Source organism: Pistacia vera, unplaced genomic scaffold, assembly GCF_008641045.1.
Source record: "Pistacia vera cultivar Batoury unplaced genomic scaffold, PisVer_v2 Contig650, whole genome shotgun sequence".
NCBI lineage: Eukaryota > Viridiplantae > Streptophyta > Magnoliopsida > Sapindales > Anacardiaceae > Pistacia > Pistacia vera.
Window position 1 is genome coordinate 353078 of NW_022196502.1, and position 19343 is coordinate 372420.

Genomic DNA, 19343 nt, shown 5'->3' on the forward strand with positions numbered 1-19343 from the left:
TCTTTTTATTCTCCAGCTCTCAATTGTGTAACCGAATTCCCCTGCTGCCCAGCCAAATATCGCCACCTGTCCAAGCCTAAAACCATTCTAAAAATACTACTACTATTAGAAACTTCCTGTAAGCTTCCTTTCTATCTACTACTTGCTACCTTATTTCTCCTTTCATACACCCACATCATCCTGGCCTCATCACAATGTGGGTTGTACTTGGCAAAACCGAATAATTCTTTAACATGGTACTATGCAAGCCTGCAGGTGAAGAGAATTGAATATCCACTGTTTCATTATTCTTGTTTCTTATCATCTATAGGAAAGTGCATCCAATTCATAAATAAGACTTTGACAACAGTCTAGAATTCAAGTCGATCTTTCTCTCCAGAACAGCACAAACTGCAGATGCCTCATCTGCTACAAATTCCCCTCATTTTCTTTCTAATAAAAATTCTCAAAAAGGACAGATCCTCAAAGTTGATTGCAGAAACAGTCACAAGATTGTTCCATCCAAGAAAATTAATTAGGCACTTATACCAATTTATACTATATCTACAACCCTGTACAATTTATACTATATGCATGTACAAATATACAGCAAAGAATAACTGACGGCTAAAACTTCTCTTGCTTCTAAATAAAAAATAAAAAATAAAAAAAAAAATATTAGTATACCAGCTTGTTGTCAACAAACACCAATGCATGACAAGAAGCCAGAATCTCCAGTGTGCGGGCAGGAACTTTAGTCATATCAGCTTCCAACTCAGTATTGCCAGGCAATCCAACCCCAGAGAACTCCTGGAAAGAGCGTAAAAAAAAAAAATCATAATGAGAAAACAAGTTTTAACACATAAATGAGCATAAATTACAGGTCTTGATATGCATACCATGTCATCTGATGTAAGTGTTCCAGTTTTATCAAAACAACATATGTCAACCTGTGAAGGGAAAAACAACAGACAGTAAAGAACTAAATTAGCATATAGATACACTCCTGCACAAAAAGTATTGTCATTGTAAACTGAGATATGGACTACAACTTAACCAAAAAACCAAAAAGAAAAGGTCTACGACTAAAAAGATGTTGTACAAGGACTGCAGGCATATGTGCTTGACAAAGGGCTATGGCAGTGATTGAATAACATCATCTGAAATGTTCAACTTAGATGACAAAAGAGTTAAAAACCTACGGTACGTAGTTTCACATAATCTGTAAAGTCGGTATCTACAAGTACTTGGGGAATTTTCATTTAAATCTGCATTTGTAAAATATTTCCAACAATGTTATTCAGTAATCATTTTGAATTATTATTCTATCTACCGGCTATGAAGCAATTCTAAGAGCTAAGACAAACAGTTTATAGTCTTTTTCTATTTTACAAATCAGTTGCAAATCTTGAAATATGCAAAAGATAATAGCAGAAATTCTAAAAGGACCCATCAATAACAACTGACAGGAAGACGATATAGCCATCAAATGTAGATTATCAGAAAATCAGCAGTTGTCCAAGCAGCATTAGTAAAAAGACTTGAAATCGAAAAGAAACATTCTTCAACGCAAAAAATAAAAGCTTTCTTGAACCTAATCCAACTAACCTTTTCAGTAAATGGAATTCGAAAAGGTTCCGTGCAAAATATTCCACGACGTGCCAGTGCAATCAGTGATGTATTAACAGCTATTGATAATTCCACAGGTAGCTCAGGAGGGATTACAGAAGTAATATTAAGCGAACAGTTTAGGAAAACCTTATACTTGCTCCTAGTGGGATCCTCTAGCCCCTACATCACAATGGTCTTCATCATCATAACAACACTAAACAAAGCATAATTTTCCATAATAACCTCAAGAAAAGCATTTACTCACCTTTACAAGAACGTAACACTTTCCCAGCTGTTAGCAGTAACCTACAACTAGAGTCTAGAGGTGGAGCCAATGGACGGGTTAGACGGATCAATCCTGACCTGGCTCGCATCAAACTGGGTTCAATTTGAACCATGTAAGAGATGGGCCGGTTCAACCTGGTCCGTGTATATCTCGTTGGGCAGGTCAGATCTTCATAGACCAACCCGACAGTCCGGCGGGTTATATATTTTTTTTTTTAAAAAATCATCCGACGCGTTGGACAAAAAAAATTAATTAATTTTTTTTTCAAATACCCTTTTCATCTTTGAAATATAGTCATTTTATAACAATTAGAGTAGCCTTTTTGGTCATTTTCTTTTCCCATTTTTTTCTATAAATAGGNGGGAATGAGAACTAGAATGCAACTATAATAACAAATAAGAATTCAGAAAGGGGAAAAAACTAAAAAGATCCAATAAAAGGAAGCAAGAAGAACTAGCATCTGAAATCATCATTATTGAAAGATTTAAAATATTAGCATATTGATTCTAAGCAACCAATAATGGGTAAAAATATAAAATCAATCACGAGCAGTAATTTTTTTTTTTTTTTCTCTTTTTTCCCTTTTCAATGGACTTTTAGAAGAAATTGGCATCTGAATATGTTTCAATCTTATTAGTTGAATACAACTTTACTGACTCTCACTAAACCTATTAGTGCTAGATAGCAAATGTTGCTTTATTGACTCTCGCTAAACCTATTAGTGCTAGATAGAAAATATTGTTTTATTGACTCTCACTAAACTATCACAGCTAGATAGAAATCAAAGAGTAGCAACACTAGCGGTTATTTTTTTTTTTTTTTTCCTCCATTAACCAACTACATAATGTTTTTGATTAAGCCAAGCACAAAAATACTTTTCTATATAAGAATCAGAATCAATAATAACAATTTAGATAATTACTTTAGCAGCAAATATAGGTTAGTCTTCTTGACTTATTTATGTATAGACTCTCCATGATAACTTGTTCACCAATTTATAAGTTTTCTTCTACAAAAAAAGCATAATTAGTCCTAAGACTTTATAAGCAACAGATGCAGTATGATTGTGCAATTTACACTACAGTGTTATTTATTACTTCGTGAAGATAGAATGAAAGAAATAAACATAAATATCATGATAAAACCAACTCAAATATCCAGAAGTTTGCACAAGAATTCTGAAATAAAATTGCGATCTTTCAAACAAGATGAATAACTCAAAAGAGATAGTTCAATCAATTAAATATTAACACCAATTTCAGATCCATTTTAGTAACACTGCAGAGAACGTAACTTCACTACATAGTAATGAGACTTCTAAAGCAACAGATGCACAATAATTGTTCAATATATACAACTATGACCTTATACAGATGGAAGTTCAACTAACATTAATTCATGAAAATGCCCCAGCAGTTTCACAGATGTCACGAGGGTGATTTTAGGCGAACATTATTCTGTCTACATATCATAGAAGTTTTTGTTTCATCACCCTCAGCTATGTTTGCATTACACAAAAGAGTTTGACCCGTGTCATGATAAAACAGCATAACTGTTATCAGAATATTACTATTATGGGATTTAATAAATTTGTTCCATGTATATATTTGAACCTATCTAAAAACAGCAAGCCCACTGGAATACAACAGCTTTCACAAATATCATACTTCAATGCAGAGCAACAAACAATTTCTCAAAAATGGAACCAGTTAAAAAAGAAAATTAAAGACTCCAGTTGTAAACAAATCAAGAAACTAAATGTGTGTGTGTGTGTGTGTGTGTGTATAAACACAACAAGACCAGACACAAAAAGACCATGACTAGTCGAACCCAATAGCCAGGCTAAGTTCCATTAGAGAGAGAGACAGAGAGAGATAGCAGACTTACTACAGCTGCAAAAAAAAAAAAGGTAAGAGTCTTCTATCATATCATCATTCAGATCATGAAGCAAGTAGAACAATCATAAATATTTGACAAAAGGGATAAATGAGTAGAATAAGTTAGCATAGGTAACTCACACATTCCGACCCCATTTTTCCATAGCACCAGTAACCTTAGCTTCAGAGCCATGACCTGTACATTTGAGATAATATCCAAATGTTTCCTTAGTTGGGTAAGGAAGCTTGATAAAGTTTTCCTTTTCCTTAGAAAAAATGAAGTGTTGCTTTCTAAAATCAAAGCAAATTTCCTCCAAGTACACTGAGGTTGAAGAACCTGTCACCTGTGCAAGAAAAATATTATGTTAGCTAGAAAACAAAGGAAAAATAAATACAGTTAAACACACACAACTCTTATGACCAAATTGTCAAACACAAAAACCACCCTTAAAAAAAGAAAATTGGAAATATAGTTGTTTTGAGAGACCCGATCAGATATATCCTTTCAAATAAAATTTTAACTTGATTTATCTTGTTACATTTAGTTTACTAACACATATGCAAACCAAGCAAGACATGATTGTGGAAGAAACAACACAATCATGTCTGAATGCTTACATATGTACTTGCACTTGTGAATTTAAGAAAATAGAATCAAGATCATGTAAAACTGAGCATTTAAACCAGTGTGCATGTGTACTTTTATATGTTTCAGAACAAGCATTTGGGCAATAGTGTGTATACCTCAGTCTAATTTATCCAAAGATTCTGCTACATAGGACAAACAATTCTTTAACTATCATAATTTATTCTGCTCCTGTCTCAGTTAATCACAGTGTCACCAACAGTCTACTTTATCACAAGTTTCAACAACGTAATTTGCTTTGCAACCATAAAGTTTAATTTATTTATTCATTAAACTCAATAAAACTTATAAAAAACAACCATATGGTGTATAATCAATAAGCCATGAATACTCTAATACTTCCAATAAACCTTAAGCGAGACAAACCAAAGCACATATCATAAAACCTAAATAACAAAGATGATATCACATGTATGCAGAATTTTGCAATGGAAACATCAGGTCAACACCTGAATTTTACAATACAAAATCATAACAAGTAAACCTCAGATCATTAATTCTGCAGAGACCACTTAGCAGCAAATTCAAAGAATAAAACTATAATATGGAAGTAAAAGTGAACCATCATGTGACTGTGACTCTTAATAATTTTACAAATTGCAGCATCCATAGCAAAAAGAAAAAGTATAAGGTTATGAAGCATGCTACTTTTCATTATAAACAGTTGGAGAAAAATAAAAGGTCAAAAAAAGAACGAAATGCTTCAATTCATAATTATGATAAAAAATCTCACACTTCCCATTCTAGAAAAACTCCTTACATATAAAAAGTTAGATTTTAAAAGCAACAACAAAAGTGCACTAACTTGTTTACGAAACTGAAGTGGCAAAATTTCTTTTGAACCACAAAACTTTGCTGGAGTTATTTTGCATGCATCAGCAAGGTGGATATCATTAACCTGCACATGAAGAGAAGCAGCTTAAAACAATGCATCAGAGAGAGAGAATTTACAGACAGCTATTTTTATTATTGTTTACGAAGACATAAGCAAAGTACATACCTTACTAAAGTGGGCAAAGCCTCTAAAATCAACAGACCAAGCCGTGAAAAGAAACACAAGAATATGAAAGGCAACAAGTCCACCAAAAACAATGGCAGCATCAACAAAATCTATGCTAGGAACAATAGTAGTCAGCCACACAGCGTAGAGGATAGCAAAAGGCCAAACATCCAATCGCCAAAATCCATGCTTCTTCCTCAACAAGTCAACTTTGTCCACCACCTTCCCTCCTACATGGAAGCTCGACATCTCAATGCCTTCCCTATCTCCCTAAACTTTGCTTTGAAACTTCACTCTGATCCAACAAAATCAAAAGACATATGTATTAAGTATTAACCCATGCAATCTTTAAACAAGAAACAACTCAAAAAGCATTATCCAAACTACATTTATCTCCATTCCTATGCTTTATTCCACTCAAAGAAGTAAAACCAAATTGACATGTACGCTAAGTAAAACCAAATTGACATGTATGCTAATCAGCACATAACCAGTGCAATTTGGTCTTTTCTATACATCAACACAAAATATTTCTCAGCAGTCAATAATGTAAATCTTACAAGATCATGAGCAAACATAAACAACTTTAAGTGAGAGAATTCATAATTGAGATCATTTCAAGCGTGCAAGGCTATACCACAACACAAAACCCAATTAATGCACATAACACTCATTTCCATACCCTAAATCAGGAAATTCTACACAAAAAACGAAAGCAAGCCAAAAAAGCACACCAGAAGTCAAAGAGATCAAAAGGCCGGTTTGATTATCTGCAGAAGCAAGATGAAGCTCTTAAATAATAATTGATCGAATGCAGTGAATCTACATTTAATAAAAGGAAAAGTGAACACAGATATGTCTTTTAGAGCCGAATCTGAAACAGGAAAGACCACCAATACTATTCAGCGTACTTCAGTACAGTCTTGAACAACAACAAAAATATTTGTAATTACTGATTTCATATACTCTAGGTTTTTCCCGCAGTTTCTCACTAACCAAACAAGATTCAATGCCTGAAAATTTTGGAGGAGATATGTTTTCAAGTGTGCCTACTGCAGAAGCAATAATATTAAAGGTTGGGCAGGGAGATTAACAGGGTTGTGGTTTACTGGTTCTGGAAGGAAAATTTCGAATGCGTGACTGGCTGACGCTGGCACGGATCAAACCTCTCATTTTCCTTTTGTTGAAAAAATAGTTCTTTTTTATTAACCTATGAAAGCCAGCAAGGGTGGAGCCGTGGAGGTAGAAGCCGAGTGGGTCAAAAAGGAACTCGGGATCTTGCTCGGTTAATAGGATTCCAAGTGTAGAGAATCTGTCCTCTTTGGAGGCAAAGGTACAAACCTGAAATGATCCAGAGAAACTAGTGAAAGCTAATCCGAATGGTGGAATTGTTGCAAGGAGAGAGTGGTGATGTGAAATTAATATCTTTAAAAGAATTTAAAAAAAAATAAAAACAAAGAAACGGAAAAGCAGAGGATTTTAGTAAGTATTGGCATACGAATAATTTGATTTAAGAATTTGGGGTGTATTTATTTCCAAGTACTGCATTGCACTGCATCGTATTAGGGGTCTGAACACTGCTGCTACAGTAATTTTTTAAAACCATCTCAATATTTTCATACCAAATCAATTAAAACCTACAAATTTACATTAATTTCATATTTACATTCCATATGAAAATATGGATATTCAAACACACCCCAAATTAATGTAGATTTAATGTTAATTTACATTAATATAAAATCTACATTATTGTAAATATGATATTAATGTAGATATGAAATTAATCTATATTAATGTAGATTTGTAAATATGAAATTAATCTATATTAATGTAGATTTGTAAATATGAAATTAATGTAGGTTTTAATATTTTCATAGCAAAAAGCATTCATATTTACATTCCAGAAATTTTCATACCAAAAAGCCTCCATATTAACCAGCTCAATAGTTTCATACCAAATCAATTAAAACCTTCTAAACATATCCAATCCATTCAGCAACTAAACATTAGGGGCAGTTTTTTATTGTTTACCAACAACTAATTACATGCATATTAATCGTTTAAAATAGTGGGGGGCAATAGCTCTACATAAATTTCTGGGAGGTCCAGGGGCAATTCTTTATAAATCTCTCTAAGGCCCATCACAAAATCTCAAAAGTTTCAGGCGTATTTAGTAAAACCGTCCAATAAAATTAACCAATTAACAATATATGCGATTTATTAATGAATATACAGATAAAATTATCTCACAACTCACATTATATGGCAGAACTTTTCCATGATTAAAATTAGCACAGATATTATAGGCCCTCGAACTTTGAAAACGAAGGAAGAATTTAACAAAAAGATAAATGTGAGATGGAATCAATAGACAAGCGGGATCAATAGACAAGCGGGATTGATTAACCCATCATCTGTGGATACCATCTCTACGGTTGTCTGGCCGCTTCCTAATCACATACTTTTATTTCCAAAAAACAAATTTTCAGTTATTCAATCTTATTTGCTAACACAAACACAATACACACAAATTAATCAACCCATGTTCAACAATGTCCTTGCAAATTTATGACACAAAATCAAAACCACACCAGCAACAAACCAACTCCCAACCCGCCAACCGAAGTTTAAATCAATTTTTCCCAACACACGGAGTCAAATCCGCCCATAAGGCCATAACTTTCATAAATCAGATCCAAACACATCTAAAATAAATCAAATCAAATAAGAATATGGTGAAGAAACAAAAGAATACCTTTTTTCTTTCACTGTTCTTTACTTGTGCTTTAACTGAGAAGTCGACAGGAGGTCTCGATCTCCGACAGAGACAGACCGCGATCCGGCGGTGACAGATGCTGAGGATCGGCGACGGCGGCGATGAATGGTGATTGCGATTGCGAATTTGCTATTTCAGGGAGGAGTAAAGAAGTTTTGGTGTTTTGCGATTTAGTTTAGGTAGTTAGGGTTAGATGGTTGGATTAAAATTAGAATTTGGGGATTCTCGGTTAAAAACAAAAAAAACCGGTTTGGTTAACTGGTTTGCAGAAAAGGCGACCCTATTTGATTTAACTTTTCCATTCTTATTCTATCATACTTTCATATCCTATAAAATAAAAAACGTATTTATTTTAATATTAACTATATAATTTAAAATTCAATCATTTTTTATTCAATTAAAAATATTTAATAATTATTTTTTAATAAAAATTTATAAATTAACAAAAAAATCCTCACTCAGGCACTCACCCAAGCAATAGTTGCTCACTAGCCACCACCGCCAATTACCAACGCCGAAACATCTATTTGTTTTTGGCTAAATCTACTATAGATTCAGTCAAAAAGGAACAAATCTACGACCAAAGATCTAGCCATTGACGGCCAAATCTGGCTGTCAACTATCGATACACTATTTCAGTGACATATGGCCACCGTTCGGTGGTCGTGAGTCATTCCGGTGACTCCCGACCACTGTTCGATAATGGTTGTTGGCTGTCGACAATTAGTTGGATAGATATGGGTATTTTTGTTAATTTATAACCTTTTTATTTGGGGGGTATTAGCTAAATTAATAAATATAGAGAGTAAAAATAATATAAATGTTTTCATAAAATGCTTTCAAAAAATATACCAAATACATTCTCATAATTATATTCTATAATAGAATATTATTAAAAAAGTGTACCAAATGAACCCTAAACCGATAACCAAACTGGTTATTCGGTTAAGCCATTTCTCCTAACCAACACCAAACCGGTTTTGAAAAAAACTAGTTTTTTGGTTTGGTTTTTGGTTTTTTTTGGCCTACCCAACATAATCTGTTTGGCCGAATTTTTTTATGCAGGGAACTGAATAAGAGGCTGTATTAATTATTAAACGTCAGAAAATTGTCTCCAACTCCTCCGTGGATTTATGACATATTGTATTATTTCAAAACATTTTATACAAATTTTTTTTTTTTTTTCAGAAATCAATTTCATTCAAATAATAATTTCAATATCTTAGTTATTTAAAATAAATATTGCAAAAAGTGAAAAGTGAACAAAATGCCTGCCAGATTTATAGGCTTCGTTTGGTTGGATTTTGGGAATACTACTTTTAGTATTCCCAAAAAAGTTAAACAGTAAATACTCAAAACCTCACAATATTATTCAACTTTATTCAACATTTTTTAAACCCGTTAAATTTGTTAATTCAATTAAATACCCCTAAATATTTTTAATGTTTTTGTTACGGCGACTCCGGCCACCCTCCAGCGGTGGTAGCCGGCTCTCCGTATTTGAGGGTGGATTGGGGGTGTTTTTGTTAACTTTTAATGTTTTATTATAAGGGGTGTTTTGTAAAAAAACAAACATAAAGGGTATTTTATTAATTTGTAAATCCTACATCGTAATACCCGCCTAATTCAACTTTTTTCAAAAAAAAATTCTTAAAAACACAAAATTGTGAACCAAACGGAGCCATATTCTTTTAATATTCAAAAATTTTTATTGTTATTTTTAAAATATTTTAACAATATAGAGGATTATTGAGGCTTGGTTTATTTACACAAAAATAGTAAAGGTACAAATAAATTTTGCGAAAATTTAAGTACAAACTAATGTAAGAGAAAATGAATGAAATTTTTTGTATTCACTCTTTCATTTATTTTCTGTTATATCAATTTTTACATAAACCTTTTGTAAGATTTATTTATACCACTATTATTATTTTTATTTATAATCTCGACTCTTTATTTTCATTTTTGGGCTTTGAAATTTCACACAAACTGCATTTTTATTTTAATAGAAATTATATATTTTCTTTCCTTTCATATATTCTTGTATTTCTCTTTCTCTTATTTAATATAAAACCTTTCATTTCAAATCAAGACTTTGAACACAAGAATTGTAAATGAAAATTAACCTCTTAAATTAGAATTACAAACAAATATTAACCTCTTACATATTTAAGATAATCTCTTCGAAACGAACAAAATAAGTGGTAATTTGAAGAAGTTTTACCAATTGCATAAGTGATAAATTTCTATTTTTTATCAATAATGCTAGATCTACAATCTTCTCCCACAAATCTCGATGTGGCAACTCGTCATTATTTAGTTATCAAATGAACAAACGGGACCCATTTTGTGAATAACAATGACGAGTTGTCATTCGGGGGTTGTGAGATTGGATTGTGGACCTAGCATTACCATTTTTTATTATATTCTTTGTGTTTTTTAGACAAACATACCGAACACATTTTCATTTGTTTATTCCAATCATTTCCAATGTTTTCAAAAAAAATAAAAATAAAAACTGGATACATAAAAATTCATAAAATGGCACACCCTGAGTTTTTAATCTAACTAGATGGAAGGCCTGTGCGTTACACATGTATGTTTAGTGATTGTTTTTTAAACGGTTTGTAAATAGCTTTATTGTAAAGTTTTAGTGGTATGCAAATGCCCATGTTTGTGGGTTATTGGTCTGGCCTATCTGGTTTGTAGAAACTGTTCACATTCAATATTTTGTAGAAATCTTTCACATTCACATTAAATGCTGAAATTGTTATTTGTTTATTTATTGTTTAATTTGATAAATAATGATAATTCATATGCATTCAATGTTTTGTAAAAACCTTTGACATTCATATTCAAATTAAATGTTTTTTTTGGTTATATTGTTTATTCCCATAAATATTAAACAATAATACTTCACATGTATTCAATGTTTTGTAGAAACCCTTGACATTCACATTCACAGTATCGTTTTGATGGTTGTATTGCTTTTGTCTATCTGAACGTGAGCGCATTTATATTATTTGTGAAAGGTTATACATGGATGAAATGAATTGAAATATTAACTCATGCCAAACGAGTTTTGGTACCCTAATTCCGGGGGCCACTTTAACCATTCATTGCACTTGTCCTGTTTGCATTGCTATGGATTAAACTGTGAAAAATTTCTTGTTAAAGAAGATTTCTCTCTTATATTCATGATGTGGAACTTGAAATTGGAACCACACATCAAAAGTTATTCCCATCAGAAAAAAGTCATAAAGGGAATTCATGGTAATAAAGTTGGAATCCCATGTCCAAAGTATTGTAGAGGACTGCCATTTCAAAAGCTCCCATGAAAAGATTGTTCACAGCTCTTTAATTTTATCTTTTAACTTCAAGGTCAGATATTTTCCATTCATAAAATCAATCCATATCACAAATCCCTTTCTATTAAAAAAATGGCTACTTTTGTTAGTTTGAAGATTGTTGGAAAGACAATGATGGCAATCTACAGCCATGGATAAGGATGTCTTTTAGCAAAGTGAACTAAAGTCTTAACTCACAAGAAAGATATAGTGAACGTGTCAAGAACAAAATTTTTTGAATTAGTAATCACCCGTTAACGTATCAACAAAAGATAAACATTCAGCCTTAGGAGAATAATAAAAAAAAAAAAAAAAAAAAGCAGAAGCAAACTACAATCTACGCATCATATGTGCAAAGGTTCTCAAATCCCATGTAGTCATGCGCTTCAATCTTCTCGATCATGTTTGATATGCCAACCCCACCTATCAACAAAAGAAAACATCAATTTCAAACTTTGTCCAAGTAAAACGATATTTGAATGAAAATGATATTATCAAGCCAGGCAACAGGGAAATCAGCACCAACCTAAAGATATTGACTAACAAATATTGTAAAGGCTAAAATGACGATGATAAGCAATGCCCTTTTCAATAAAATAATCAATTTTCTCACAATATGCACCCAATTAAAGCAGCAACGGTAGCAACAACAGCAAAGTAAAGAGCTGCCAAAGAAAGTAAAAAATCAATTGAAATTAGATAAACCATAGATCCAACATCTAGATGCAAATTACATTGCGCGTTTATTTGGAAATGTGTTTTTCTGATGTTTAGAAATTACAGAAGTACAAATAATTGTACAATAAGGGACAGGAAAATGTTTCAGAAGGTAATATTGTACAATTGACATGGATGAGGAGAAGACCATAGTAAAGGTAGCAATCGCACTAGATACCTACATAGAAGTCATCAAGAAGATTAAAACTAACAATAGTTAGCAATGCTTTGACTCAAAAAAGGACAAACATGAATCTATACATATAAATAAAGATTTCTTGAGACCTTTAGGATGCCACTATTTAATTGTTATTAATATTTAGGGATTAACATGAATCTATATATCTTTTAATTAGATCTTTGGATGCCCAATACGTGAGAGACATTTGGAATGTCAATGCAATACACCTATATAATTCTTATTAATACACATCCAACACTTCTATTCAGAGAAATGCAGTAAATTGAACTAAAAAGCACCACAGAAAAAACAATGCAGCATTATCCAACGATTGAGAAAATAAAATGTGTAAGCCTAAAAACTGAAACTGAAATCTATATGGAAACCCAACAAATATTAAATAAATAAAAACCAACATCTAACTCTTCAAAAAAATTAATATTAACCACAATTGCTTGGTTACCCAGAAAACGCAAGAAAACAAACGAAAATTAACATAAGCATCATAAACTCTTCATTTTTCGAACCTAGTGGAACAAAAACACAATTTTCCATTATTTTGGACCTAATAACACAAAACCCCCCACTCAATTGACAACAAATCACACTTCAGCTCAGATAATATCAGTTTCCATCAAAACAGGCAAAACACGCAGACAAACACTTATTTTCTCCCCATTGCTACATTTTCTCAGCAACCAATCAGTGACAAATGTACTCAAGAAACAAAACTTCACCAGCATTAAAAGTAACGCCATTTCCAAATCCAACGAAAGAAAACACATCTTTTTAAAACAAACAATCAATGAATCAAAAGTTTAAAAATCAAACTATTTTCAAAGAAAGAAAAAAAGCACCAGAAATGGCCATGGTGAATCCACAACCACCACCGCAGACGTCCTTCCACGCGGATCCCATAGTCGACGGTAGCCTCACAACCACCGACAACCTTTGCAGCAACGCTCCCGACAAGTAACCCCACATAAACACCAATTTCTGCTTATCCTTCTCCTTCACCTCCATCCTCTCGACTCTCTCTTGCTCTTCCTCTCTATTCATTTCGAGAAACAAAAACAAAAATGTCAATAGAAGGAAATGGACTTGCTACGCACAACATCACACATATTGCATCACATATTTGTGAAGTTTCCATGATATGTGATAAAAGAATGTTGTGAGTGAATGCTGAAACGACGTCGTACTGAGTATTAGTGGAACGGTGTCGTTTTTGAGACAACTCCAAGATGATCCTGACCGCTGATTAAGAGAAAATCTAACAGATGAAAACAAGCCACAAGTCAACACTATAAAAGGATTGAGTCTTCGCACAAACGGCAGATCAAACGCAAGAGAAAGAGCCTGTGTTTCGTATTCTTCGATCTATTAGGGTTCTTAATTTTCTGGGTCTGATTTTAGTTGTAATTTGTGGATATCTTGAGTGATTTTGGGTTAATCAGTCAAAGGAAGAACTTATGTGTTCTTGGTATAGGAATTTCCAGGTTAGAGTATTCCTAGGGCAGATTACAGGTTTGAATCAGAGTTGTTTGATTTAGGGTTTTGGGCATATTCTTGTAATCGTGACTATAAGTGATTGTTCAATAATCATAGTGCAACGAACTCCCTTTTCCGGAGTCCAACGTGGATGTAGCTTGCTCAAATAGGGCAAGTGAACCACGGTAAAATCCAGTGTTGATTGGTTGTGTTTTTCTTTATGGTTTGTGATTGTTTCTTGGGTGATTGCATAACAGTGGTATCAGAACCAAAGTTCTAAGGTGTATCTAGGTTTAGAAATTGATTAATTCTTGACGAATTCGAAAATTAGGGTTTGTTCGAAAATTAGGTTTTGTTCGAAAATTAGGGTTTGTCAGGTTTTAGGGGGTTCCTAGAGTCTTAGGTTAATTCGTGAGATTAGATCACAAACACGAGTTAGGGAGAGAAATCTTGGTTATTTCCTAGGGGCTGTACTAGTACTGATCACTTCCGTCTTATCTGTCAAGTTTAAAGGTATATTGGCTGGAAACCAGTAACCGCCTTAAAAACTGCTTGGCAGTACTTGGCGACCTTTGGTATAACAACGCCACTTACACCTTAGACTATCCTGCCCTACCATTACAGTATGATGAGCGCTACCCGTATGGAGATCTCCCAATACGATGGGAAGATCGATTTCTGGAGCTGGAAGAAGAAAATGAAAGCTCTGCTTTCACACAATAAAGTCGGTCTTGCACTGGAGAAGGATCCAAAGAAATGGCCCGAGGAGAAATTGAAGGAGAATGAGGAGATTGACGAAACAGCCTATAATTTGATTGTAATGAACCTCTCAGACAGCGTACTGAGGAAGGTTGATGGAATCGAAACTCCTCTGGGGTTATGGGGTAAACTCAAAACTTTGTATGCTCTGCAATCTGCACCAAATTTAGCATTTCTTAAGGGTGCTCTTTTTTCATATGAAATGGACAGTAACAAGACAATAGAGGAGAACCTAGATGAATTCCTCAAAATGACCTTAATTTTAAAAGGCACAAATAAGGAATTAGAAGAAACTAGTCTAGCCATGATACTGCTAAACTCCATTACTGAGGATTATCTTGTAGTTAAAAATGCACTTCAGTACTCCGATACTATTCTTAGTGTTGAATTGATTGTGGCTGGTCTTAAGGCTAGAGAACTTGAGTTAAATGTCCAAAAACGAAATGGGAGTAACCTGTTAGTTAGGGGAAAACCAAACATCTTTCAATCTGGTAAAGGAAGTCAACCTATCCAGGGGTCCAAAAATAAGAAACGGGGTAAATGGAACAATAAGCATAAGGCAGAGTCTAGAAAATGCTTCTTCTGTAATAAAACTAGTCATCTGAAGAAGAATTGCTTTGAATGGCTTAAGAAACAAAAACAAGGAAACACAAAGAGTAACCTAGCCTCATCCAAACACTTAGTTGAAGAAACAGAGGTGCTTACTGTCTCTGTTTCTGACAATACAAAAGAGTGGGTATTAGACTCTAGGTACTCATTCCATATGAGCCCCAATAGGGACTGGTTTCAAGACTGTGAGGAATATGATAGGGAAACTATTTTCATGGGGAATAACAATGCTTGTAGGGTTAAAGGTAAATGTAGCATAACCCTTAGATTCTGTAGTGAGAAACTAATAAAACTCATCCATGTTAGGTACATTCCAAAACTCAAAAGGAACCTCATATCCTTAAGAACCTTAGATGAGGAAGGGTGTTGTTACAGAGCCAAAAATGGGTGGCTGAATGTGTATAGAAACCAGAATCTTATCCTGAAAGGAGAAAAAAAGAATGGGTTATACATCCTATGTGGAGAATATTATTCTGATTGTCTAAGTTCAGCCATAGTTACCTCAAATATGTCAGTAATTGAAAGATGGCACCTTAGGATGGGACATATGAGCCAGAGGGGATTAGATATCCTAAGTAACCAGGGCATGTTAGGAAAGGATACTGTATCAACCCTAGAGTTTTGTGAGAACTGTATTTTAGGAAAATAGCACAGAGTTAGTTTTCCAAAGGGCATACACCTAGCCAAATGATGCTTAGACTACATACATTCAGACTTATGGGGGCCTGAGAAAGTGAGGTCTCATGGGAGAAATAGTTACTTTATGTCCATTATCGATGATTTTAGCAGGAAAGTGTGGATATACACCCTTAGAACTAAGGACCAGGCCCTGTCTAAGTTTCAAGAGTGGAAAGCCCTAGTGGAGAACCAACTAGACAGAAAGGTAAAAACTCTAAAGACTGACAATGGATTAGAGTGCTGTTACACTAAATTTGATAAGTTTTGTAGTGAGCAAGGAATCCTAAGACATAGAACAGTGAGAAGAACCCTTCAGCAGAATGGAGTAGCTAAGAGGATGAATAGGACTCTCTTGGAAAAAGTTAGATGTTTGTTGTTCACTTCAGGTTTACCTAATACCTTCTAGGGAGAGGCCTTGTCCACTACAGTGTAACGGACCGCCTGGCTCTGATACCCTGCTGGCCCGGCCACGGAGCTCCCTCCACGTGGCAGGTACTATCCCCCCCCCCCTTAAGGGATTTCTCTCGCCTCCCCCATGGCTCAAACCCATGCCCAATGGGCTATAGGCAAATGGGAAGCACCATGAGTACCATCAGGCTAGCTAGCCTGATGGTACTCATGGTGCTTCCCATTTGCCTATAGCCCATTGGGCATGGGCTCGAGCCATGGGGGAGGCGAGAGAAATCCTTTAAGGTGGGGGAGATAGTCCTAGTGAGTCACGCTAGGGCGAGCCCAGAGTGGGCCTAGGGCGAGCCCAGGTATACCGGCCCAGCCCAGGGGTGAGAGATCTGGGCCGTGACATACAGCATATCTGATAAATAGGAGCCCCTCTACTGCCATAAACTTTAAATGTCCTGAAGAAGTGTGGTCAAGGAGAAAGCTTGGTTTAAGTCATTTGAGAATTTTTGGGTGTGCTACCTATGCACATGCTGTGGGGGGAAAGTTAGAGCCTAGGTCCACCAAGTGTGTGTTCCTAGCATATCAAGATGGTACCAAGGGGTACAGACTCTGGGACAGAGATTCACCAGGGGTAAAAATCATTATTTCCAGGGATGTAGTCTTTAATGAAGGGGTGTTCCCTTGTAAAACCACTGGTCAGAACACTGTTAACCACACCCAATCTGAACATACAAAGAATCCATCCGAGATTACAATAATTGAGGTGGAGCCTGTGGGTCAGCAGACTGAACCACCTCAATTTGATGAGGAACAAGCACCAGAAAACCAACGAGGACTAGAGGATCCTGGATTTGATAGTGAATAAGCTGGAGCAGATGCCCCAAAGCCTCAACATGCCCAACTGGAACACTATCAACTTGCCAAAGATAAAATAAGAAGAGAGGTAAGACCCCCTACCAGATTTTCTTATGCTGAACTAATATATACTACTTCGCTTGCAGGTACAGGGATTCAAATAACAGAACCAGATTCATATGAAGAAGCAATGAAATCCAAGGAAAGGGAAAAATGGAGGCAAGCAATGGAAGAGGAAATGAGGTCTCTTGAGGTAAATAGAACCTGGTCCTTGGTTCCCAAACCCAAGGACCAGAAACTAATAAAATGTAAATGGTTGTATAAGATTAAAGAGGGAATTTTAGCTACTGATCCTCCTAGGTACAAGGCTAGGCTAGTAGCTAAAGGTTATACCCAACGGGAGGGAATAGACGTCAATGAAGTCTTTTCCCCTGTGGTCAAGTATAAAACCATTAGGTTAATGCTCTCCATTGTTGCCCATTATAACTCAGAGCTAGAACGGATGGATGTTACCACTGCCTTCCTGCATGGTAACTTAGAAGAGGAGATTTACATGAGCCAACCTCTAGGTTTTATTGACCTTACAAAACCTGACCATGTGTGCATCCTGCACAAATCATTGTATGAATTGAAACAGACCCCAAGACAGTGGTATAAGAGGTTTAACAATTTCATTGTAAGCATAGGGTACACTAGGAGTAGATATGACAACTGTTTTTATTTTAATTTGAATCAGAATCTGCCTGTGTATCTCTTATTGCATGTGGATGATATGTTGTTGGTGAGTGAGTCTAAGGCTAATATTCATGAGTTAAAGGGAAAGCTTAAGTCAGAATTTGACATGAAGGATCTAGGAAATGCAAAAAGAATCCTAGGAATGGACATTACCAGGAACAGGAGTAAACATGAACTAATCATTAGGTAGAAATCATACTTAGAAAAATTAGTGTATAAGTTTGGTATGGCTGATTCAAAACCAGTGTCTATGTATATTGCAAACCATGTTGTGTTAAACAAGAGCCAATGCCCTAAAACTAAATCTGATTTCATCAAAATGGAATCTGTTCCCTATGCAAATGTTGTTGGATCTGTGATGTATGGGATGATCAGTACTAGACCAGACCTGTCCTATTACATTTCCTTACTGAGCAGATTTATGGCAAATCCAAGCAGTGAGCACTGGATTGCCTTAAAGGGAGTGTTAAGGTATATTAATGGTACTCTGAATGTTAGTTTAAATTTCTGTAAAAGGCATAATACACTTGACTTGGTGGGTTTTGTAGACTCTGACTTTGCAGGTGACAAAGACACAAGGAAATCCACCACTTCATATTACTTTACCCTTGGAGGAAATTGCATTAACTGGAAGTCACAGCTTCAGCCTATTGTTGCTCTCTCAACAACTGAAGCAGAGTACATTGCTATTACTGATGTGTTTAAGGAAGTAGTGTGGCTGCAAAGTTTGTTAGCTGAAGCAAAGCTGACTAATGGTAAGGTTACTGTATTCTCAAATAGTCAGAGTGTAATTCATCTTAGCAAGAATCCAGTCTACCATGAGCGGACCAAGCATGTGGATGTTCGTTTCCACTTCGTTAGGGACTTAGTAACACAAGGGGTAATTGACCTCAGAAAAGTATCCACTGAGGATAATCTAGCTGACAAAGGAACCAAGGTTGTCTCACCTGCAAAGTTTAAGCACTGCTTGAACCTGTTGCATGTGAGATAACCTGTGAAGATCATAACTATGAGGGAACTGGCTGGGTTTGCTGCATTGTGAATACTCAACATTCAAGGTGGAGATTGTTGTGAGTGAATGCTGAAACAACGTCGTACTGAGTATTAGTGGAACGGTGTCGTTTTTGAGACAGCTCCAAGATGATCCTGACCTCTGATTCAGAGAAAATCTAACGGATGAAAACAAGCCACAAGTCAACACTATAAAAGGATTGAGTCTTCGCATAAACAGCAGATCAAACGCAAGAGAGAGAGCTTGTGTTTCATATTCTTCGATCTATTAGGGTTCTTAATTTTTTGGGTCTGATTTCAGTTGTAATTTGTGGGTATCGTAAGTGGTTTTGGGTTAATCAGTCAAGAGAAGAACTTCTGTGTTCTTGGTATAGGAATTTCTA

The 19343-nt window shown here is 35.1% G+C and overlaps 1 protein-coding gene and 1 non-coding gene across 2 annotated transcripts in view; both read right to left on the bottom strand.

Annotated features, from left to right (window-relative positions):
• Positions 1–8427, bottom strand: part of LOC116111815 (probable manganese-transporting ATPase PDR2) — a 29001-nt gene extending 20574 nt beyond the window's left edge. Inside the window, 7 exon segments of the mRNA XM_031397963.1 lie at positions 667–789; positions 879–929; positions 1588–1770; positions 3897–4097; positions 5205–5297; positions 5400–5694; positions 8158–8427. Of these exon segments, the coding sequence (XP_031253823.1) occupies positions 667–789; positions 879–929; positions 1588–1770; positions 3897–4097; positions 5205–5297; positions 5400–5648 (900 nt within the window). The 5' untranslated portion in view covers positions 5649–5694; positions 8158–8427.
• On the bottom strand, positions 7752–7891 carry LOC116111860. Its single transcript, XR_004125133.1, has one exon. It is a non-coding gene; the product is annotated as a small nucleolar RNA snoR143 (small nucleolar RNA).
• Positions 8428–19343: the final 10916 nt, after the last annotated feature.